This window comes from Salmo salar, chromosome ssa23, assembly GCF_905237065.1.
Source record: "Salmo salar chromosome ssa23, Ssal_v3.1, whole genome shotgun sequence".
NCBI classification, from domain to species: domain Eukaryota; kingdom Metazoa; phylum Chordata; class Actinopteri; order Salmoniformes; family Salmonidae; genus Salmo; species Salmo salar.
Genome location: NC_059464.1, coordinates 50,477,711 through 50,502,869, shown reverse-complemented (window position 1 = coordinate 50,502,869; position 25,159 = coordinate 50,477,711). Strand labels below are relative to the sequence as shown.

The following is a 25,159-nucleotide window of genomic DNA, read 5'->3' as shown; positions in this document are numbered from 1 at the left end:
CTACTCTTCCTGGGGTTTATTATGGATCCCCATTAGTTCCTGTCAAGGCAGCAGCTACTCTTCCTGGGGTTTATTATGGATCCCCATTAGTTCCTGCCAAGGCAGCAGCTACTCTTCCTGGGGTTTATTATGGATGCCCATTAGTTCCTACCAAGGCAGCAGCTACTCTTCCTGGGGTTTATTAAGGATCCCCATTAGTTCCTGTTGCCAAGGCAGCAGCTACTCTTCCTGGGGTTTATTATGGATCCCCATTAGTTCCTGCCAAGGCAGCAGCTACTCTTCCTGGGGTTAATTATGGATCTCCATTAGTTCCTGCCAAGGCAGCAGCTACTCTTCCTGGGGTTTATTATGGATCCCCATTAGTTCCTGCCAAGGCAGCAGCTACTCTTCCTGGGGTTTATTATGGATCCCCATTAGTTCCTGCCAAGGCAGCAGCTACTCTTCCTGGGGTTTATTATGGATCCCCATTAGTTCCTGCCAAGGCAGCAGCTACTCTTCCTGGGGTTTATTATGGATCCCCATTAGTTCCTGTCAAGGCAGCAGTTACTCTTCCTGGGGTTTATTATGGATCCCCATTAGTTCCTGTTGCCAAGGCAGCAGCTACTCTTCCTGGGGTCCAGCAAAATTAAGGCAGTTATACAATTTTAAAAACATTACAATACATTTATTACAGAATTCACAATACATTAAGTTTGTTACCTCAGGCCTCTACCATCACATATCTACAGTACTAAATCCATGTGTACGTGTGTGTGTGTGTGTGTGTGTGTGTGTGTGTGTGTGTCTCTTCACAGTCCCCGCTGTTCCATAAGGTAATACATTTATCTGTTTTTTTAAATCTGATTCTGCTGCTGCATCAGTTACCTGATGTGGAATAGAGTTCCATGTAGTCATGGCTCTATGTAGTACTGTGCTCCTCCCATAGTCTGTTCTGGACTTGGGGACTGTGAAGAGACCTCTGGTGGCATGTCTTGTGGGGTATGGATGGGTGTCTGAGCTGTGTGCCAGTAGTTTAAACAGACCTCTGGTGGCATGTCTTGTGGGGTATGGATGGGTGTCTGAGCTGTGTGCCAGTAGTTTAAACAGACCTCTGGTGGCATGTCTTGTGGGGTATGGATGGGTGTCTGAGCTGTGTGCCAGTAGTTTAAACAGACCTCTGGTGGCATGTCTTGTGGGGTATGTATGGGTGTCTTAGCTGTGTGCTGGTAGTTTAAACAGACCTCTGGTGGCATGTCTTGTGGGGTATGTATGGGTGTCTGAGCTGTGTGCTGGTAGTTTAAACAGACCTCTGGTGGCATGTCTTGTGGGGTATGTATGGGTGTCTTAGCTGTGTGCCAGTAGTTTAAACAGACCTCTGGTGGCATGTCTTGTGGGGTATGGATGGGTGTCTGAGCTGTGTGCCAGTAGTTTAAACAGACCTCTGGTGGCATGTCTTGTGGGGTATGTATGGGTGTCTGAGCTGTGTGCCAGTCAGTTTAAACAGACCTCTGGTGGCATGTCTTGTGGGGTATGGATGGGTGTCTGAGCTGTGTGCTAGTAGTTTAAACAGACCTCTGGTGGCATGTCTTGTGGGGTATGTATGGGTGTCTGAGCTGTGTGCTAGTAGTTTAAACAGACCTCTGGTGGCATGTCTTGTGGGGTATGGATGGGTGTCTGAGCTGTGTGCCAGTAGTTTAAACAGACACCTCATTACATTCAGCATGTCAACACTTCTTACAAAAACAAGTAGTGATGAAGTCAAATCTCTCCTCCACTTTGAGCCATGAGAGATGGACATGCATGTCATTTATGTTACTTTTTAAACCACAACATGAAAGAGATGGGTCTATGTGAACTGTTATTAGTGACCATGTATTTCTAGGACCTGGTATTTGTATAAAGGCAGGTCTGAAGCCAGTGCTCAAGGCCTGAATCCTGTATTTCTAGGACCTGGTATTTGTATAAAGGCAGGTCTGAAGCCAGTGCTCAAGGCCTGAATCCTGTATTTCTAGGACCTGGTATTTGTATAAAGGCAGGTCTGAAGCCAGTGCTCAAGGCCTGAATCCTGTATTTCTAGGACCTGGTATTTGTATAAAGGCAGGTCTGAAGCCAGTGGTTAAGGCCTGAATCCTGTATTTCTAGGACCTGGTATTTGTATAAAGGCAGGTCTGAAGCCAGTGGTTAAGGCCTGAATCCTGTATTTCTAGGACCTGGTATTTGTATAAAGGCAGGTCTGAAGCCAGTGCTCAAGGCCTGAATCCTGTATTTCTAGGACCTGGTATTTGTATAAAAGGCAGGTCTGAAGCCAGTGCTTAAGGCCTGAGTAGCTTGATGACTTCCTCCAGCTTCATGGCAGTCTTCAGGTCTCCCTGGACCTTGAGTCGTCCAGTGGTGTAGGCTGCGAAGGGTCGTAGGGTTCCCTCGAACATAGCCAGCAGGTCCTGGTCCGTCATACTGAAGGTGACGTCTGGTACCAGGCCCTCTGGAGGGGACCCTGGTCCGGCTGAACCACTACCTACACACAGAAGAAGAGGGGAACTCACTGTTAGTCCCTTAGTCCCTTAGTCCCTTAGTCCGTTGGTCCCTTGGTCCATTGGTCCATTGGTCTGTTAGTCCATTGGTCCCTTAGTCTGTTAGTCCATTGGTCCCTTAGTCTGTTAGTCCCTTAGTCCCTTGGTCCGTTAGTCCCTTAGTCCCTTGGTCCGTTAGTCCCTTGGTCCGTTAGTCTGAAATGCAGCTTGGATAGGAAAGCAACATATCTGACAGAGATGATGGGATAATGACTCAGTAAAAACAGACTAAGTCCTAAACTAGAAAGCATGTTGAATCCTACTGAAAAGTTATTTTTCGTGAGGGATGAATGTGTCTGGGGAAACTGGCCCTAAAAAAAACAAACAGGTTTTATCTTATTAAAACACATGGCGGAGGGAAAGAGACTGTTACCATAACTACAGAGGGTCAAGTACTTTCCTTTACAATCACAAAGGAGGGCCAAAGACTACGTTTTTCAAAACCATTTCACGAGTGGTTTCCCCAGACCTCGAACAAACCATCATCGGAGAATGCTTTTTTTTTGTGTCCAGGACTAGCCTCGTGTCTGGGGGAAACCCAGCCCTCTCAGAGACTCTATAGAATGACCGTTTGTATTTGTCTCACCTTGGCTGAGGTCTACGTAATAGCTGGTCTGTTGTCCGTCAGGTGATTGGAGGAGGAACAGGAAGCAGGCTCCCACCTGACTGACCAGAGACTCTGAGAGTAAAAGGCCGTCCATCAGTCCCAGCACGGACACGGGCCCGGTTACAGCTTCATCCCCGCCTCCGGTACGACTTATAGCCAGGGGAGTACTGCTCACCTCGTCTGAGAAGCTGATGCTGTCCTCTGAGGGACACAGAGGTACAGATCAGCTGATGCTGTCCTCCGAGGACACAGAGATACAGATCAGCTGATGCCGTCCTCTGAGGACACAGAGATACAGATCAGCTGACGCTGTCCTCTGAGGACACAGAGATACAGATCAGCTGATGCTGTCCTCCGAGGGACACAGAGATACAGATTAGCTGATGCTGTCCTCCGAGGACACAGAGATACAGATCAGCTGATGCCGTCCTCTGAGGGACACAGAGATACAGATTAGCTGATGCTGTCCTCCGAGGACACAGAGATACAGATCAGCTGATGCCGTCCTCTGAGGGACACAGAGATACAGATTAGCTGACGCTGTCCTCTGAGGGACACAGAGATACAGATTAGCTGACGCTGTCCTCTGAGGGACACAGAGATACAGATTAGCTGATGCTGTCCTCTGAGGGACACAGAGATACAGATTAGCTGACGCTGTCCTCTGAGGGACACAGAGATACAGATTAGCTGACGCTGTCCTCCGAGGATATATGTATATATCTTCTGTCTTCACTATTATTCTACAATGTAGAAAATAGTAAAAACAAACAAAACTGGAATGAACTTTTGACTGGTACATGTAAGTATATAGTGAATTATAAGTGAAATAATCTGTCTGTAAACAATTGTTGGAAAAATTACTTGTGTCATGTACAAAGTAGATGTCCTAACCGACTTGCCAAAACTATGGTTTGTTGACAAGAAATTTGTGGAGTGGTTGAAAAACGAGTTTTAATGACTCCAACCTAAATGGACGTAAACTTCCAACTTCAACTGTACATATATAACACACATTATTGTTTTAAGACTTTCGTGAACTTGTCCACCCAGCTATCTGGAGATGAATGTACTGACTATGACTGGTCCACCAAGCTATCTGGAGATGAATGGACTGACTATGACTGGTCCACCTAGCTATCTGGAGATGAATGGACTGACTATGACTGGTCCACCTAGCTATCTGGAGATGAATGAACTGACTGGTCGACCTAGCTATCTGGAGATGAATGGACTGACTATGACTGGTCCACCTAGCTATCTGGAGATGAATGGACTGACTATGACTGGTCCACCTAGCTATCTGGAGATGAATGTACTGACTATGACTGGTCCACCTAGCTATCTGGAGATGAATGGACTGACTATGACTGGTCCACCTAGCTATCTGGAGATGAATGGACTGACTATGACTGGTCCACCTAGCTATCTGGAGATGAATGGACTGACTATGACTGGTCCACCTAGCTATCTGGAGATGAATGGACTGACTATGACTGGTCCACCTAGCTATCTGGAGATGAATGGACTGACTGGTCCACCTAGCTATCTGGAGATGAATGGACTGACTGGTCCACCTAGCTATCTGGAGATGAATGGACTGACTGGTCCACGTAGCTATCTGGAGATGAATGGACTGACTGTGACTGGTCCACCTAGCTATCTGGAGATGAATGTACTGACTATGACTGGTCCACCTAGCTATCTGGAGATGAATGTACTGACTATGACTGGTCCACCTAGCTATCTGGAGATGAATGTACTGACTATGACTGGTCCACCTAGCTATCTGGAGATGAATGGACTGACTATGACTGGTCCACCTAGCTATCTGGAGATGAATGTACTGACTATGACTGGTCCACCTAGCTATCTGGAGATGAATGGACTGACTGGTCCACCTAGCTATCTGGAGATGAATGTACTGACTATGACTGGTCCACCTAGCTATCTGGAGATGAATGTACTGACTATGACTGGTCCACCTAGCTATCTGGAGATGAATGTACTGACTATGACTGGTCCACCTAGCTATCTGGAGATGAATGGACTGACTATGACTGGTCCACCTAGCTATCTGGAGATGAATGGACTGACTATGACTGGTCCACCTAGCTATCTGGAGATGAATGGACTGACTATGACTGGTCCACCTCGCTATCTGGAGATGAATGGACTGACTATGACTGGTCCACCTAGCTATCTGGAGATGAATGGACTGACTGGCCCACCTAGCGATCTGGAGATGAATGGACTGACTATGACTGGTCCACCTAGCTATCTGGAGATGAATGGACTGACTATGACTGGTCCACCTAGCTATCTGGAGATGAATGGACTGGTCCACCTAGCTATCTGGAGATGAATGGACTGACTATGACTGGTCCACCTAGCTATCTGGAGATGAATGAACTGACTGGTCCACCTAGCTATCTGGAGATGAATGTACTGACTATGACTGGTCCACCTAGCTATCTGGAGATGAATGTACTGACTATGACTGGTCCACCTAGCTATCTGGAGATGAATGTACTGACTATGACTGGTCCACCTAGCTATCTGGAGATGAATGTACTGACTATGACTGGTCCACCTAGCTATCTGGAGATGAATGGACTGACTATGACTGGTCCACCTAGCTATCTGGAGATGAATGGACTGACTATGACTGGTCCACCTCGCTATCTGGAGATGAATGGACTGACTATGACTGGTCCACCTAGCTATCTGGAGATGAATGGACTGACTATGACTGGTCCACCTAGCTATCTGGAGATGAATGGACTGACTATGACTGGTCCACCTCGCTATCTGGAGATGAATGGACTGACTATGACTGGTCCACCTAGCTATCTGGAGATGAATGGACTGACTATGACTGGTCCACCTAGCTATCTGGAGATGAATGTACTGACTATGTCTGGTCCACCTAGCTATCTCGAGATGAATGGACTGACTATGACTGGTCCACCTAGCTATCTGGAGATGAATGGACTGACTGGTCCACCTAGCTATCTGGAGATGAATGGACTGACTGGTCCACCTAGCTATCTGGAGATGAATGGACTGACTATGACTGGTCCACCTAGCTATCTGGAGATGAATGGACTGACTATGACTGGTCCACCTAGCTATCTGGAGATGAATGGACTGACTGGCCCACCTAGCTATCTGGAGATGAATGGACTGACTATGACTGGTCCACCTAGCTATCTGGAGATGAATGGACTGACTATGACTGGTCCACCTAGCTATCTGGAGATGAATGGACTGGTCCACCTAGCTATCTGGAGATGAATGGACTGACTATGACTGGTCCACCTAGCTATCTGGAGATGAATGAACTGACTGGTCCACCTAGCTATCTGGAGATGAATGTACTGACTATGACTGGTCCACCTAGCTATCTGGAGATGAATGTACTGACTATGACTGGTCCACCTAGCTATCTGGAGATGAATGTACTGACTATGACTGGTCCACCTAGCTATCTGGAGATGAATGTACTGACTATGACTGGTCCACCTAGCTATCTGGAGATGAATGGACTGACTATGACTGGTCCACCTAGCTATCTGGAGATGAATGGACTGACTATGACTGGTCCACCTAGCTATCTGGAGATGAATGGACTGACTATGACTGGTCCACCTCGCTATCTGGAGATGAATGGACTGACTATGACTGGTCCACCTAGCTATCTGGAGATGAATGGACTGACTATGACTGGTCCACCTAGCTATCTGGAGATGAATGGACTGACTATGACTGGTCCACCTCGCTATCTGGAGATGAATGGACTGACTATGACTGGTCCACCTAGCTATCTGGAGATTAATGGACTGACTATGACTGGTCCACCTAGCTATCTGGAGATGAATGTACTGACTATGACTGGTCCACCTAGCTATCTGGAGATGAATGGACTGACTATGACTGGTCCACCTAGCTATCTGGAGATGAATGGACTGACTGGTCCACCTAGCTATCTGGAGATGAATGGACTGACTGGTCCACCTAGCTATCTGGAGATGAATGGACTGACTATGACTGGTCCACCTAGCTATCTGGAGATGAATGGACTGACTGGCCCACCTAGCTATCTGGAGATGAATGGACTGACTATGACTGGTCCACCTAGCTATCTGGAGATGAATGGACTGACTATGACTGGTCCACCTAGCTATCTGGAGATGAATGGACTGGTCCACCTAGCTATCTGGAGATGAATGGACTGACTATGACTGGTCCACCTAGCTATCTGGAGATGAATGAACTGACTGGTCCACCTAGCTATCTGGAGATGAATGTACTGACTATGACTGGTCCACCTAGCTATCTGGAGATGAATGTACTGACTATGACTGGTCCACCTAGCTATCTGGAGATGAATGTACTGACTATGACTGGTCCACCTAGCTATCTGGAGATGAATGTACTGACTATGACTGGTCCACCTAGCTATCTGGAGATGAATGGACTGACTATGACTGGTCCACCTAGCTATCTGGAGATGAATGGACTGACTATGACTGGTCCACCTAGCTATCTGGAGATGAATGGACTGACTATGACTGGTCCACCTCGCTATCTGGAGATGAATGGACTGACTATGACTGGTCCACCTAGCTATCTGGAGATGAATGGACTGACTATGACTGGTCCACCTAGCTATCTGGAGATGAATGGACTGACTATGACTGGTCCACCTCGCTATCTGGAGATGAATGGACTGACTATGACTGGTCCACCTAGCTATCTGGAGATGAATGGACTGACTATGACTGGTCCACCTAGCTATCTGGAGATGAATGTACTGACTATGACTGGTCCACCTAGCTATCTGGAGATGAATGGACTGACTATGACTGGTCCACCTAGCTATCTGGAGATGAATGGACTGACTGGTCCACCTAGCTATCTGGAGATGAATGGACTGACTGGTCCACCTAGCTATCTGGAGATGAATGGACTGACTATGACTGGTCCACCTAGCTATCTGGAGATGAATGGACTGACTGGCCCACCTAGCTATCTGGAGATGAATGGACTGACTATGACTGGTCCACCTAGCTATCTGGAGATGAATGGACTGACTATGACTGGTCCACCTAGCTATCTGGAGATGAATGGACTGGTCCACCTAGCTATCTGGAGATGAATGGACTGACTATGACTGGTCCACCTAGCTATCTGGAGATGAATGAACTGACTGGTCCACCTAGCTATCTGGAGATGAATGTACTGACTATGACTGGTCCACCTAGCTATCTGGAGATGAATGTACTGACTATGACTGGTCCACCTAGCTATCTGGAGATGAATGGACTGACTGGTCCACCTAGCTATCTGGAGATGAATGGACTGACTATGACTGGTCCACCTAGCTATCTGGAGATGAATGGACTGACTATGACTGGTCCACCTAGCTATCTGGAGATGAATGGACTGACTATGACTGGTCCACCTAGCTATCTGGAGATGAATGTACTGACTATGACTGGTCCACCTAGCTATCTGGAGATGAATGGACTGACTATGACTGGTCCACCTAGCTATCTGGAGATGAATGGACTGACTATGACTGGTCCACCTAGCTATCTGGAGATGAATGGACTGACTATGACTGGTCCACCTAGCTATCTGGAGATGAATGTACTGACTATGACTGGTCCACCTAGCTATCTGGAGATGAATGGACTGACTATGACTGGTGCACCATTACCTATCTGGAGATGAATGGACTGACTATGACTGGTCCACCTAGCTATCTGGAGATGAATGGACTGACTATGACTGGTCCACCTAGCTATCTGGAGATGAATGGACTGACTATGACTGGTCCACCTAGCTATCTGGAGATGAATGTACTGACTATGACTGGTCCACCTAGCTATCTGGAGATGAATGGACTGACTGGTCCACCTAGCTATCTGGAGATGAATGGACTGACTATGACTGGTCCACCTAGCTATCTGGAGATGAATGGACTGACTATGACTGGTCCACCTAGCTATCTGGAGATGAATGGACTGACTATGACTGGTCCACCTAGCTATCTGGAGATGAATGGACTGACTATGACTGGTCCACCTAGCTATCTGGAGATGAATGGACTGACTATGACTGGTCCACCTAGCTATCTGGAGATGAATGGACTGACTATGACTGGTCCACCTAGCTATCTGGAGATGAATGGACTGACTATGACTGGTCCACCTAGCTATCTGGAGATGAATGGACTGACTGGTCCACCTAGCTATCTGGAGATGAATGGACTGACTGGTCCACGTAGCTATCTGGAGATGAATGGACTGACTGTGACTGGTCCACCTAGCTATCTGGAGATGAATGTACTGACTATGACTGGTCCACCTAGCTATCTGGAGATGAATGTACTGACTATGACTGGTCCACCTAGCTATCTGGAGATGAATGTACTGACTATGACTGGTCCACCTAGCTATCTGGAGATGAATGGACTGACTATGACTGGTCCACCTAGCTATCTGGAGATGAATGTACTGACTATGACTGGTCCACCTAGCTATCTGGAGATGAATGGACTGACTGGTCCACCTAGCTATCTGGAGATGAATGTACTGACTATGACTGGTCCACCTAGCTATCTGGAGATGAATGTACTGACTATGACTGGTCCACCTAGCTATCTGGAGATGAATGTACTGACTATGACTGGTCCACCTAGCTATCTGGAGATGAATGTACTGACTATGACTGGTCCACCTAGCTATCTGGAGATGAATGGACTGACTATGACTGGTCCACCTAGCTATCTGGAGATGAATGGACTGACTATTACTGGTCCACCTCGCTATCTGGAGATGAATGGACTGACTATGACTGGTCCACCTAGCTATCTGGAGATGAATGGACTGACTGGCCCACCTAGCGATCTGGAGATGAATGGACTGACTATGACTGGTCCACCTAGCTATCTGGAGATGAATGGACTGACTATGACTGGTCCACCTAGCTATCTGGAGATGAATGGACTGGTCCACCTAGCTATCTGGAGATGAATGGACTGACTATGACTGGTCCACCTAGCTATCTGGAGATGAATGAACTGACTGGTCCACCTAGCTATCTGGAGATGAATGTACTGACTATGACTGGTCCACCTAGCTATCTGGAGATGAATGTACTGACTATGACTGGTCCACCTAGCTATCTGGAGATGAATGGACTGACTTTGACTGGTCCACCTAGCTATCTGGAGATGAATGGACTGACTATGACTGGTCCACCTAGCTATCTGGAGATGAATGGACTGACTGGTCCACCTAGCTATCTGGAGATGAATGTACTGACTATGACTGGTCCACCTAGCTATCTGGAGATGAATGTACTGACTATGACTGGTCCACCTAGCTATCTGGAGATGAATGGACTGACTATGACTGGTCCACCTAGCTATCTGGAGATGAATGGACTGACTATGACTGGTCCACCTAGCTATCTGGAGATGAATGGACTGACTATGACTGGTCCAACTCGCTATCTGGAGATGAATGGACTGACTATGACTGGTCCACTTAGCTATCTGGAGATGAATGGACTGACTATGACTGGTCCACCTAGCTATCTGGAGATGAATGGACTGACTATGACTGGTCCACCTCGCTATCTGGAGATGAATGGACTGACTATGACTGGTCCACCTAGCTATCTGGAGATGAATGGACTGACTATGACTGGTCCACCTAGCTATCTGGAGATGAATGGACTGACTATGACTGGTCCACCTAGCTATCTGGAGATGAATGGACTGACTATGACTGGTCCACCTAGCTATCTGGAGATGAATGGACTGACTATGACTGGTCCACCTAGCTATCTTGAGATGAATGGACTGACTGGTCCACCTAGCTATCTGGAGATGAATGGACTGACTGGTCCACCTAGCTATCTGGAGATGAATGGACTGACTATGACTGGTCCACCTAGCTATCTGGAGATGAATGGACTGACTGGCCCACCTAGCTATCTGGAGATGAATGGACTGACTATGACTGGTCCACCTAGCTATCTGGAGATGAATGGACTGACTATGACTGGTCCACCTAGCTATCTGGAGATGAATGGACTGGTCCACCTAGCTATCTGGAGATGAATGGACTGACTATGACTGGTCCACCTAGCTATCTGGAGATGAATGAACTGACTGGTCCACCTAGCTATCTGGAGATGAATGTACTGACTATGACTGGTCCACCTAGCTATCTGGAGATGAATGGACTGACTATGACTGGTCCACCTAGCTATCTGGAGATGAATGGACTGACTATGACTGGTCCACCTAGCTATCTGGAGATGAATGGACTGACTGGTCCACCTAGCTATCTGGAGATGAATGGACTGACTGGTCCACCTAGCTATCTGGAGATGAATGGACTGACTGGTCCACCTAGCTATCTGGAGATGAATGGACTGACTGGTCCACCTAGCTATCTGGAGATGAATGTACTGACTATGACTGGTCCACCTAGCTATCTGGAGATGAATGGACTGACTGGTCCACCTAGCTATCTGGAGATGAATGGACTGACTGGTCCACCTAGCTATCTGGAGATGAATGGACTGACTATGACTGGTCCACCTAGCTATCTGGAGATGAATGGACTGACTGGTCCACCTAGCTATCTGGAGATGAATGGACTGACTGGTCCACGTAGCTATCTGGAGATGAATGGACTGACTGTGACTGGTCCACCTAGCTATCTGGAGATGAATGTACTGACTATGACTGGTCCACCTAGCTATCTGGAGATGAATGTACTGACTATGACTGGTCCACCTAGCTATCTGGAGATGAATGTACTGACTATGACTGGTCCACCTAGCTATCTGGAGATGAATGGACTGACTATGACTGGTCCACCTAGCTATCTGGAGATGAATGTACTGACTATGACTGGTCCACCTAGCTATCTGGAGATGAATGGACTGACTGGTCCACCTAGCTATCTGGAGATGAATGTACTGACTATGACTGGTCCACCTAGCTATCTGGAGATGAATGTACTGACTATGACTGGTCCACCTAGCTATCTGGAGATGAATGTACTGACTATGACTGGTCCACCTAGCTATCTGGAGATGAATGTACTGACTATGACTGGTCCACCTAGCTATCTGGAGATGAATGGACTGACTATGACTGGTCCACCTAGCTATCTGGAGATGAATGGACTGACTATTACTGGTCCACCTCGCTATCTGGAGATGAATGGACTGACTATGACTGGTCCACCTAGCTATCTGGAGATGAATGGACTGACTGGCCCACCTAGCGATCTGGAGATGAATGGACTGACTATGACTGGTCCACCTAGCTATCTGGAGATGAATGGACTGACTATGACTGGTCCACCTAGCTATCTGGAGATGAATGGACTGGTCCACCTAGCTATCTGGAGATGAATGGACTGACTATGACTGGTCCACCTAGCTATCTGGAGATGAATGAACTGACTGGTCCACCTAGCTATCTGGAGATGAATGTACTGACTATGACTGGTCCACCTAGCTATCTGGAGATGAATGTACTGACTATGACTGGTCCACCTAGCTATCTGGAGATGAATGGACTGACTTTGACTGGTCCACCTAGCTATCTGGAGATGAATGGACTGACTATGACTGGTCCACCTAGCTATCTGGAGATGAATGGACTGACTGGTCCACCTAGCTATCTGGAGATGAATGTACTGACTATGACTGGTCCACCTAGCTATCTGGAGATGAATGTACTGACTATGACTGGTCCACCTAGCTATCTGGAGATGAATGGACTGACTATGACTGGTCCACCTAGCTATCTGGAGATGAATGGACTGACTATGACTGGTCCACCTAGCTATCTGGAGATGAATGGACTGACTATGACTGGTCCACCTCGCTATCTGGAGATGAATGGACTGACTATGACTGGTCCACTTAGCTATCTGGAGATGAATGGACTGACTATGACTGGTCCACCTAGCTATCTGGAGATGAATGGACTGACTATGACTGGTCCACCTCGCTATCTGGAGATGAATGGACTGACTATGACTGGTCCACCTAGCTATCTGGAGATGAATGGACTGACTATGACTGGTCCACCTAGCTATCTGGAGATGAATGGACTGACTATGACTGGTCCACCTAGCTATCTGGAGATGAATGGACTGACTATGACTGGTCCACCTAGCTATCTGGAGATGAATGGACTGACTATGACTGGTCCACCTAGCTATCTGGAGATGAATGGACTGACTGGTCCACCTAGCTATCTGGAGATGAATGGACTGACTGGTCCACCTAGCTATCTGGAGATGAATGGACTGACTATGACTGGTCCACCTAGCTATCTGGAGATGAATGGACTGACTGGCCCACCTAGCTATCTGGAGATGAATGGACTGACTATGACTGGTCCACCTAGCTATCTGGAGATGAATGGACTGACTATGACTGGTCCACCTAGCTATCTGGAGATGAATGGACTGGTCCACCTAGCTATCTGGAGATGAATGGACTGACTATGACTGGTCCACCTAGCTATCTGGAGATGAATGAACTGACTGGTCCACCTAGCTATCTGGAGATGAATGTACTGACTATGACTGGTCCACCTAGCTATCTGGAGATGAATGGACTGACTATGACTGGTCCACCTAGCTATCTGGAGATGAATGGACTGACTATGACTGGTCCACCTAGCTATCTGGAGATGAATGGACTGACTGGTCCACCTAGCTATCTGGAGATGAATGGACTGACTGGTCCACCTAGCTATCTGGAGATGAATGGACTGACTGGTCCACCTAGCTATCTGGAGATGAATGGACTGACTGGTCCACCTAGCTATCTGGAGATGAATGTACTGACTATGACTGGTCCACCTAGCTATCTGGAGATGAATGGACTGACTGGTCCACCTAGCTATCTGGAGATGAATGGACTGACTATGACTGGTCCACCTAGCTATCTGGAGATGAATGGACTGACTATGACTGGTCCACCTAGCTATCTGGAGATGAATGGACTGACTATGACTGGTCCACCTAGCTATCTGGAGATGAATGGACTGACTATGACTGGTCCACCTAGCTATCTGGAGATGAATGGACTGACTATGACTGGTCCACCTAGCTATCTGGAGATGAATGTACTGACTATGACTGGTCCACCTAGCTATCTGGAGATGAATGGACTGACTATGACTGGTCCACCTAGCTATCTGGAGATGAATGGACTGACTATGACTGGTCCACCTAGCTATCTGGAGATGAATGTACTGACTATGACTGGTCCACCTAGCTATCTGGAGATGAATGGACTGACTGGTCCACCTAGCTATCTGGAGATGAATGGACTGACTGGTCCACCTAGCTATCTGGAGATGAATGGACTGACTATGACTGGTCCACCTAGCTATCTGGAGATGAATGGACTGACTGGCCCACCTAGCTATCTGGAGATGAATGGACTGACTGGTCCACCTAGCTATCTGGAGATGAATGGACTGACTGGTCCACCTAGCTATCTGGAGATGAATGGACTGACTATGACTGGTCCACCTAGCTATCTGGAGATGAATGGACTGACTGGCCCACCTAGCTATCTGGAGATGAATGGACTGACTATGACTGGTCCACCTAGCTATCTGGAGATGAATGGACTGACTATGACTGGTCCACCTAGCTATCTGGAGATGAATGGACTGGTCCACCTAGCTATCTGGAGATGAATGGACTGACTATGACTGGTCCACCTAGCTATCTGGAGATGAATGAACTGACTGGTCCACCTAGCTATCTGGAGATGAATGTACTGACTATGACTGGTCCACCTAGCTATCTGGAGATGAATGTACTGACTATGACTGGTCCACCTAGCTATCTGGAGATGAATGGACTGACTGGTCCACCTAGCTATCTGGAGATGAATGGACTGACTGGTCCACCTAGCTATCTGGAGATGAATGGACTGACTATGACTGGTCCACCTAGCTATCTGGAGATGAATGGACTGACTATGACTGGTCCACCTAGCTATCTGGAGATGAATGTACTGACTATGACTGGTCCACCTAGCTATCTGGAGATGAATGTACTGACTATGACTGGTCCACCTAGCTATCTGGAGATGAATGGACTGACTATGACTGGTCCACCTAGCTATCTGGAGATGAATGGACTGACTTGTAAAGTCTCTCTGGATCAGAGCGTCTGATAAAATGACTAAAATGTACAAATGTTTGATTTGAAAACAAGGGAGTACGACCTGGACTACAAGGCGCCCTCATCAACACCACCCAGGTGAAGGTGTTACTAATGAAAACTGGTTTACTGGGTGACTGTACCTGTCCTAACCAGGGAATCTCTAGTGTTACTGTACCTGTCCTAACCAGGGGAGCTCCATTGTTACTGTACCTGTCCTAACCAGGGGAGATCCATTGTTACTGTACCTGTCCTAACCAGGGGAGATCCATTGTTACTGTACCTGTCCTAACCAGGGGAGATTTATTGTGACTGTACCTGTCCTAACCAGGGAATCTCTAGTGTTACTGTACCTGTCCTAACCAGGGGAGATTTATTGTGACTGTACCTGTCCTAACCAGGGGAGCTCTATTGTTACTGTACCTGTCCTAACCAGGGGAGATTTATTGTGACTGTACCTGTCCTAACCAGGGGAGCTCTATTGTTACTGTACCTGTCCTAACCAGGGGAGTTCCATTGTGACTGTACCTGTCCTAACCAGGGGAGCTCTATTGTTACTGTACCTGTCCTAACCAGGGGAGGTCCATTGTTACTGTACCTGTCCTAACCAGGGGAGATTTATTGTGACTGTACCTGTCCTAACCAGGGGAGCTCTATTGTTACTGTACCTGTCCTAACCAGGGGAGCTCCATTGTGACTGTACCTGTCCTAACCAGGGGAGGTCCATTGTTACTGTACCTGTCCTAACCAGGGAATCTCTAGTGTTACTGTACCTGTCCTAACCAGGGGAGATTTATTGTGACTGTACCTGTCCTAACCAGGGGAGTTCTATTGTTACTGTACCTGTCCTAACAAGGGGAGATTTATTGTGACTGTACCTGTCCTAACCAGGGGAGCTCTATTGTTACAGTACCTGTCCTAACCAGGGGAGCTCCATTGTGACTGTACCTGTCCTAACCAGGGGAGGTCCATTGTTACTGTACCTGTCCTAACCAGGGAATCTCTAGTGTTACTGTACCTGTCCTAACCAGGGGAGATTTATTGTGACTGTACCTGTCCTAACCAGGGGAGTTCTATTGTTACTGTACCTGTCCTAACAAGGGGAGATTTATTGTGACTGTACCTGTCCTAACCAGGGGAGCTCTATTGTTACAGTACCTGTCCTAACCAGGGGAGCTCCATTGTGACTGTACCTGTCCTAACCAGGGGAGGTCCATTGTTACTGTACCTGTCCTAACCAGGGAATCTCTAGTGTTACTGTACCTGTCCTAACCAGGGGAGATTTATTGTGACTGTACCTGTCCTAACCAGGGGAGTTCTATTGTTACTGTACCTGTCCTAACAAGGGGAGATTTATTGTGACTGTACCTGTCCTAACCAGGGGAGCTCTATTGTTACTGTACCTGTCCTAACCAGGGGAGCTCCATTGTTACTGTACCTGTCCTAACCAGGGGAGGTCCATTGTTACTGTACCTGTCCTAACCAGGGGAGCTCTATTGTTACTGTACCTGTCCTAACCAGGGGAGCTCCATTGTGACTGTACCTGTCCTAACCAGGGGAGATCCATTGTTACCGCCAGCCATATTGCCCAGGAAGTGCATAGCCAGTTGTTGTATGGGTCCGGCCAGTCCCTCGAGACCAGGGATAGAGGGGGGTAGGATGACCGAGCCGGGCCCAGATGGACAGTCCTCTGGGGGCTTCAGGACAGCACCTACGGTCAGCTCTACCCTGTCTACCTCCAGACCCCAGGGCTTGGTCGTCTCATTGATGTCCATCTGAGAAAGAAACAAGATTGTTTAGAAACCCATAGTGATTTCACATCCCTCTCTCCTATAAAAAAAAAACACATTGTAGGAGAGGACCTAAAACAGGTGGGGGACTCCAATCTTGAGAAGGAGGCGAGGTGGTGAGGGAAGATGGAGAGAGGAGGTGAGGGAAGATGGAGAGAGGGAGTGAGGGAAGATGGACAGAGGGAGTGAGGGAAGATGGAGAGAGGGAGTGAGGGAAGATGGAGAGAGGGAGTGAGGGAAGATGGAGAGAGGGAGTGAGGGAAGATGGAGAGAGGAGGTGAGGGAAGTTGGAGAGAGGGAGTGAGGGAAGATGGAGAGAGGAAAGATGGAGAGAGGAAGTGAGGGAAGATGGAGAGAGGAAGTGAGGGAAGATGGAGAGAGGAAGTGAGGGAAGATGGAGAGAGGGAACATCCACTTCAACGATGCAAGAGATGTTACAGAGACTAATTTAACAAGATACAGTGACCCTAACAGATTAGATGATAACTGGGAGGGTTTACCGGCTGGGAGGGTTTACCGGCTGGGAGGGTATACCGGCTGGGAGGGTATACCGGCTGGGAGGGTTTACCGGCTGGGAGGGTATACCGGCTGGGAGGGTTTACCGGCTGGGAGGGTTTACCGGCTGGGAGGGTTTACCGGCTGGGAGGGTATACCGGCTGGGAGGGTTTACCGGCTGGGAGGGTATACCGGCTGGGAGGGTATACCGGCTGGGAGGGTTTACCGGCTGGGAGGGTTTACAGGCTGGGAGGGTATACCGGCTGGGAGGGTTTACCGGCTGGGAGGGTATACCGGCTGGGAGGGTTTACCGGCTGGGAGGGTTTACCGGCTGGGAGGGTTTACCGGCTGGGAGGGTATACCGGCTGGGAGGGTATACCGGCTGGGAGGGTATACCGGCTGGGAGGGTTTACCGGCTGGGAGGGTTTACCGGCTGGGAGGGTATACCGGCTGGGAGGGTATACCGGCTGGGAGGGTATACCGGCTGGGAGGGTATACCGGCTGGGAGGGTTTACCGGCTGGGAGGGTATACCGGCTGGGAGGGTTTACCGGCTGGGAGGGTATACCGGCTGGGAGGGTTTACCGGCTGGGAGGGTTTACCGTATTTTACTACATACCAGTTTCGGTTTTCACAATACCTTCTATAACGGTATTTCAATGTTTGGTTTGTTAAAATGTGATATTGCTACATCAAAGATTATGGATATACTGACAAGATGCACGTCTCTCTGCCCTGACAATGGGAATCATTGTCCTCAAAGCGGCACAGAGAGCTGTCTAGATGCCGCCTATCCTTTCTTTGGATTGGTGGATACATCAATATTATAATCCTTTTTTTTTTATATATATATATATATATATATTTGATGAGGGTTGTTAAGGTCAATCGCCTGTTTTCAATGGAGAGAGATGCCTTTATACTAACCTCATACCATTTCTCTGGCTACGTGAAGTAGAAACATTTAATGTAGCCAAAGATTATAGGGTCCCCTAGAAAACGCTGACCAACACTTTGGTTCCTACCCTGTAACAATAACTCCTCCCTGGCATTTTAATTTGTTGTCATGTCAAACACTGTATTCAAAAGTGGCCACTATTACATTCTAACTATAGAATTAGAATAAATCATTACATTTCCATGATTCCAAGAGTTTTGATCTTAAATCGCATTTGCAATATTAGGTTAAAAATAAAACCTAGATTTGTTTGCCCATATCTTGCAGCCCTACGTGGTAGTGTAGAAATGATCTCAAATTGAGTGCAGGAAATACAGAAATGGATGAAAATGCTGGGGGGTTGAAGTTTAATTGAACCGTATAAAACAGGGATGGGTAAATGCTACATTAGTCTAGCAACCAGATATTTAAACTTGTAGTATGGGTGGATGTGGGTACACAGACCCACAAGCCACTGCAGCCCCGCATATAATGAGTTCTGTTTTTTTGGGGGGAAATACACCATTATAACCCTCTCTATGACAGTTATAAACCTCTCTATAACAGTTATAACCCTCTCTATAACAGTCAAAGTTTCCCATCCCTGCTATAAACCAATCAGAATGGAGAAAGACCCATTGTAATCACGTAGAATGTTGTGTGTTACCACCTTAGGGTCGCGCACTACTCATAAAGCACATTTACAATCTGTATTTTATTTAACCTTTGGTCTTGTGTGGCTCAGTTGGTAGAGCATGGTGTTTGCAACGCCAGGGTTGTGGGTTCGATTCCCACGGGGACCAGTATGGAGAAAAAAAATGTATGAAATGTATGCGTTCACTACTGTAAGTCGCTCTGGATAAGAGCATCTGCTAAATGACTAAAAATGTAAATGTAAAATGTTAACTAGGCAGGTCAAATTCAAAAGGTTATGGAATTTGTATTATTCAAAAACATAAAACTGTCATAAATTTGAACAAAAAAATATAGTGAAATTATATTTTCGCCATATCGCCCAGCACTAATGCGCATTAAGTGTTATATTTGAAGAGCAGTGGACCAACATTCCTCAGGCCGCAATCAACAGCCTGATCAACTCTATGTGAAGGAGATGTGTCGCGCTGCATGAGGCAAATGGTGGTGACACCAGATACTGACTGGTTTTCTGATCCACGCCCCCTACCTTTTTCTTTTAAAGGTATCTGTGACCAACAGATTCATATTCTGTATTCCCAGTCATGTGAAAATCCATAGATTAGGGCCTAATGAATTTATTTAAACTGACCTGATTTCTTTACATGAACTGAAAACTCAGTAAAATCTTTGAAATGGTTGCATGTTGCGTTGATGTTTTTTGTTCAGTATATATATATATATATGTGTGTAGTGCTGCTGCCTCACCCCGAGGTATTCTCCCAGTTTGATTCTCTCAGTCTGAATCTCCCTGACGCTCTTCCTGCCCAGGCTGGTTGTCATGGCGTTGTGGGCAGTGAGGCGTGTCGAGGCGTTAAGATCCTGAACCGAGACCACTGACATCACCGGGCTCCAGATACGGAACTGGATATCTGCTCCTACAGACACCACACCTCCGTCCCTGGTAGTAACCTGTTATACCAAAGCAGAGAGAGGGTTATAACTGTTATAGAGAGGGTTATAACTGTCATAGAGAGGGTTATAACTGTTATAGAGAGGGTTATAACTGTCATAGAGAGGGTTATAACTGTTATAGAGAGGGTTATAACTGTTATAGAGAGGGTTATATAACTGGATATCTGCTCCTACAGACACCACACCTCCGTCCCTGGTAGTAACCTTTTATAGAGAGGGTTATAACTGTTACAGAGAGGGTTATAACTGTTACAGAGAGGGTTATAACTGTTATAGAGAGGGTTATAACTGTCATAGAGAGGGTTATAACTGTTATAGAGAGGGTTATAACTGTTATAGAGAGGGTTATAACTGTCATAGAGAGGGTTATATAACTGGATATCTGCTCCTACAGACACCACACCTCCGTCCCTGGTAGTAACCTTTTATAGAGAGGGTTATAACTGTTACAGAGAGGGTTATAACTGTTACAGAGAGGGTTATAACTGTTATAGAGAGGGTTATAACTGTTATAGAGAGGGTTATAACTGTCATAGAGAGGGTTATAACTGTTACAGAGAGGGTTATAACTGTTATAGAGAGGGTTATAACTGTTATAGAGAGGGTTATATAACTGGATATCTGCTCCTACAGACACCACACCTCCGTCCCTGGTAGTAACCTTTTATAGAGAGGGTTATAACTGTTACAGAGAGGGTTATAACTGTTATAGAGAGGGTTATAACTGTTACAGAGAGGGTTATAACTGTTATAGAGAGGGTTATAACTGTTACAGAGAGGGTTATAACTGTTATAGAGAGGGTTATAACTGTTATAGAGAGGGTTATAACTGTTATAGAGAGGGTTATATAACTGGATATCTGCTCCTACAGACACCACACCGCCGTCCCTGGTAGTAACCTGTTATACCAAAGCAGAGAGAGGGTTATAACTGTTATAGAGAGGGTTATAACTGTTACAGAGAGGGTTATAACTGTTACAGAGAGGGTTATAACTGTTGTAGAGAGGGTTATAACTGTTATAGAGAGGGTTATATAACTGAATATCTACTCCTACAGACACCACACCTCCGTCCCTGGTAGTAACCTTTTATAGAGAGGGTTATAACTGTTACAGAGAGGGTTATAACTGTTACAGAGAGGGTTATAACTGTTACAGAGAGGGTTATAACTGTTACAGAGAGGGTTATAACTGTTACAGAGAGGGTTATAACTGTTACAGAGAGGGTTATAACTGTCATAGAGAGGGTTATAACTGTCATAGAGAGGGTTATATAACTGTTATAGAGAGGGTTATAACTGTCATAGAGAGGGTTTTTTAACTGTTATAGAGAGGGTTATATAACTGTTATAGAGAGGGTTATAACTGTCATAGAGAGGGTTATATAACTGTTATAGAGAGGGTTATAACTGTCATAGAGAGGGTTATAACTGTTATAGAGAGGGTTATAACTGTTATAGAGAGGGTTATAACTGTCATAGCGAGGGTTATAACTGAATATCTGCTCCTACAGACACCACACCTCCGTCCCTGGTAGTAACCTGTTATAGCGAAGCAGAGAGAGGGTTATAACTGTCATAGAGAGGGTTATAACTGTCATAGAGAGGGTTATAACTGTCATAGAGAGGGTTATAACTGTTATAGAGAGGGTTATAACTGTCATAGAGAGGGTTATAACTGTCATAGCGAGGGTTATAACTGAATATCTGCTCCTACAGACACCACACCTCCGTCCCTGGTAGTAACCTGTTATAGCTAAGCAGAGAGAGGGTTATAACTAGAGGTCGGCCGATTAATCGGAATGGCCGATTAATTAGGGCCGATTTCAAGTTTTCATAACAATCGGTATTTTTGGCCACCGATTTGCCGATTTTTTTTAATTTTATTATTATTATTTTTTTTAAAAACCTTTATTTAACTAGGCAAGTCAGTTAAAGAACACATTCTTATTTTCAATGACGGCCTACCAGGGAACAGTGGGTTAACTGCCTTGTTCAGGGGCAGAACGACAGATTTTTACCTTGTCAGCTTGGGGATGCAACCTTACGTTAAGTAGCCCAACGCTCTAACCACCTGCTTTACGTTGCCACGGTAAGTTGCTAGCTAGCATTAAACGTATCTTATAAAAAAACAATCAATGAATCATAATCACTAGTTAACTACACATGGTTGATGATATTACTAGTTTATCTAGCCTGTCCTGCGATGCATATAATCGATGTGGTGCGCGTTCGCGAAAAAGGACTGTCTTTGCTCCGACGTGTACCTAACCATAAACATCAATGTCTTTCTTAAAATCAATACACAAGTATATATTTTTAAACCTGCATATTTAGCTAAAAGAAATCCAGGTTAGCAGGCGATATTAACCAGGTGAAATTGTGTCAGTTCTCTTGCGTTCGTTGCACGCAGAGTCAGAATCTGTCTCGTTGCGAACTAATTTGCCAGAATTTTACGGAACTATGAAATAACATTGTAGGTTGTGCGATGTAACAGGAATATTTAGACTTATGGATGCCACTCCGTTAGATAAAATACGGAACGGTTCTGTATGTCACTGAAAGAATAAAATGTTTTGTTTTCGAGATGATAGTTTCCGAATTTGACCATATTAATCAAATTTCAAATCAAATCAAATTTATTTTTATATAGCCCTTCGTACATCAGCTGATATTCTCAAAGTGCTGTACAGAAACCCAGCCTAAAACCCCAAACAGCAAGCAAAGCATGTGAAAGAAGCACGGTGGCTAGGAAAAACTCCCTAGGAAAAACTCCCTAGAAAGGCCAAAAACCTAGGAAGAAACCTAGAGAGGAACCAGGCTATGAGGGGTGGCCAGTCCTCTTCTGGCTGTGCAGGGTGGATATTATAACAGAACATGGTCAAAATGTTAAAATGTTAAAATGTTCATAAATGACCAGCATGGTCAAATAATAATAATCATAGTAGTTGTCGAGGGTGCAACAAGCACGTCCGGTGAACAGGTTAATGACCTAAGGCTCGTATGTCTGTGTGTTTATTATATTATAGTTAAGTCTATGATTTGATATTTGATAGAGCAGTCTGACTGAGCGGCGGTAGGCAGCAGCAGGCTCGTAATAGTCAAAAGGTATATGGTTTAGAGAGAAATAGTCGACGCGTCATAATTCCTGTAATAACTTGCGGCTGAACTTGAAAGGGGTTCCTTCGTTATTTTACGGTTCGTGTCTTCCATAGAGAATGTCTTGATCTACTTCAAATAAGGTCTGTGTTTTGTGCTTAAACCGCCTCGGCGTTTTGATACCCGTGTAAATCTCACTAAGGTAACGTTTGTCAACATATTTTCATAAATCCACTCTACAAAAAAAATGTATCTTCGCTTATATTGCTCAGAGTTATATCCTATGGATCTCTACACAGTTATAAAATTGGCAAGGTGGTGTAAGCCTAAACCAAACGCAGACCTTATTTTAAGTTAATCTAAAAATATCCTATAATATCCTAATAAATGAAGGAACCGCTTTTGAGAATTTTGCTAGAAGGTGTCATGGGAATTATGACTCGCTCTTTGGTAGTCAATTCTTACCGTGCCCGTTATTAAAATAGGATTTCCTGCATATAGAAATTACAGTTTTTGTTTTCAGCATTCATCACAGGTAACTTAAACTCTATTTTTATTATTCAAACAGTTGAGAGTATTTGTCTCCTAAGCAGACTCTTCAGTATCGTTGGCACTTCAGAGGTGTGTGTGTGTGTGTATATATACACACATATAAAAAATTTAAAAAATCATAAATCGGCCGATTTACCGATATCGGCTTTTTTTGGTCCTCCAATAATCGGTATCGGCGTTGAAAAATCATAATCGGTCCACCTCTAGTTATAACTGTTATAGAGAGGGTTATAACTGTTATAGAGAGGGTTATAACTGTTATAGAGAGGGTTATAACTGTGTTATAGAGAGGGTTATAACTGTTATAGAGAGGGTTATAACTGTGTTATAGAGAGGGTTATAACTGTTATAGAGAGGGTTATAACTGTTATAGAGAGGGTTATAACTGTGTTATAGAGAGGGTTATAACTGTTATAGAGAGGGTTATAACTGTTATAGAGAGGGTTATAACTGTTATAGAGAGGGTTATAACTGTTATAGAGAGGGTTATAACTGTTATAGAGAGGGTTATAACTGTGTTATAGAGAGGGTTATAACTGTTATAGAGAGGGTTATAACTGTGTTATAGAGAGGGTTATAACTGTTATAGAGAGGGTTATAACTGTCATAGAGAGGGTTATATAACTGGATATCTGCTCCTACAGACACCACACCTCCGTCCCTGGTAGTAACCTGTTATAGAGAGGGTTATAACTGTTACAGAGAGGGTTATAACTGTTATAGAGAGGGTTATATAACTGTTATAGAGAGGGTTATATAACTGTTATAGAGAGGGTTATAACTGTCATAGAGAGGATTATATAACTGTTATAGAGAGGGTTATATAACTGTTATAGAGAGGGTTATAACTGTTATAGAGAGGGTTATAACTGTTACAGAGAGGGTTATAACTGTTACAGAGAGGGTTATAACTGTTATAGAGAGGGTTATAACTGTTATAGAGAGGGTTATAACTGTCATAGAGAGGGTTATAACTGTCATAGAGAGGGTTATAACTGTGTTATAGAGAGGGTTATAACTGTGTTATAGAGAGGGTTATAACTGTTATAGAGAGGGTTATATAACTGTTATAGAGAGGGTTATAACTGTTATAGAGAGGGTTATAACTGTTACAGAGAGGGTTATAACTGTTACAGAGAGGGTTATAACTGTTATAGAGAGGGTTATAACTGTTATAGAGAGGGTTATAACTGTCATAGAGAGGGTTATAACTGTCATAGAGAGGGTTATAACTGTCATAGAGAGGGTTATAACTGTCATAGAGAGGGTTATAACTGTTATAGAGAGGGTTA

At 45.4% G+C, this 25,159-nt stretch overlaps 1 protein-coding gene across 4 annotated transcripts in view; it reads right to left on the bottom strand.

Annotated features, from left to right (window-relative positions):
- Nucleotides 1-1,620: 1,620 nt before the first annotated feature.
- Nucleotides 1,621-25,159, bottom strand: part of LOC106595833 (stomatin-like protein 1) — a 26,986-nt gene continuing 3,447 nt past the window's right edge. The window contains exons 4-8 of one of the 4 annotated variants that reach the window (XR_006761542.1): nucleotides 20,011-20,214; nucleotides 16,933-17,164; nucleotides 3,136-3,357; nucleotides 1,930-2,494; nucleotides 1,621-1,864 (exon numbers count right to left, since the gene is read on the bottom strand). Coding sequence is in view for 3 of the 4 variants with exons in the window: in XM_045706332.1 (XP_045562288.1) it covers nucleotides 2,292-2,494; nucleotides 3,136-3,357; nucleotides 16,933-17,164; nucleotides 20,011-20,214 (861 nt within the window). In the remaining variant the exon portion in view is untranslated. Of the gene's footprint in view, nucleotides 1,865-1,926; nucleotides 2,495-3,135; nucleotides 3,358-16,932; nucleotides 17,165-20,010; nucleotides 20,215-25,159 lie in introns of those variants that run through there. The other 3 variants (XM_045706332.1, XM_045706331.1, XM_045706330.1) reach the window with 3 other exon arrangements.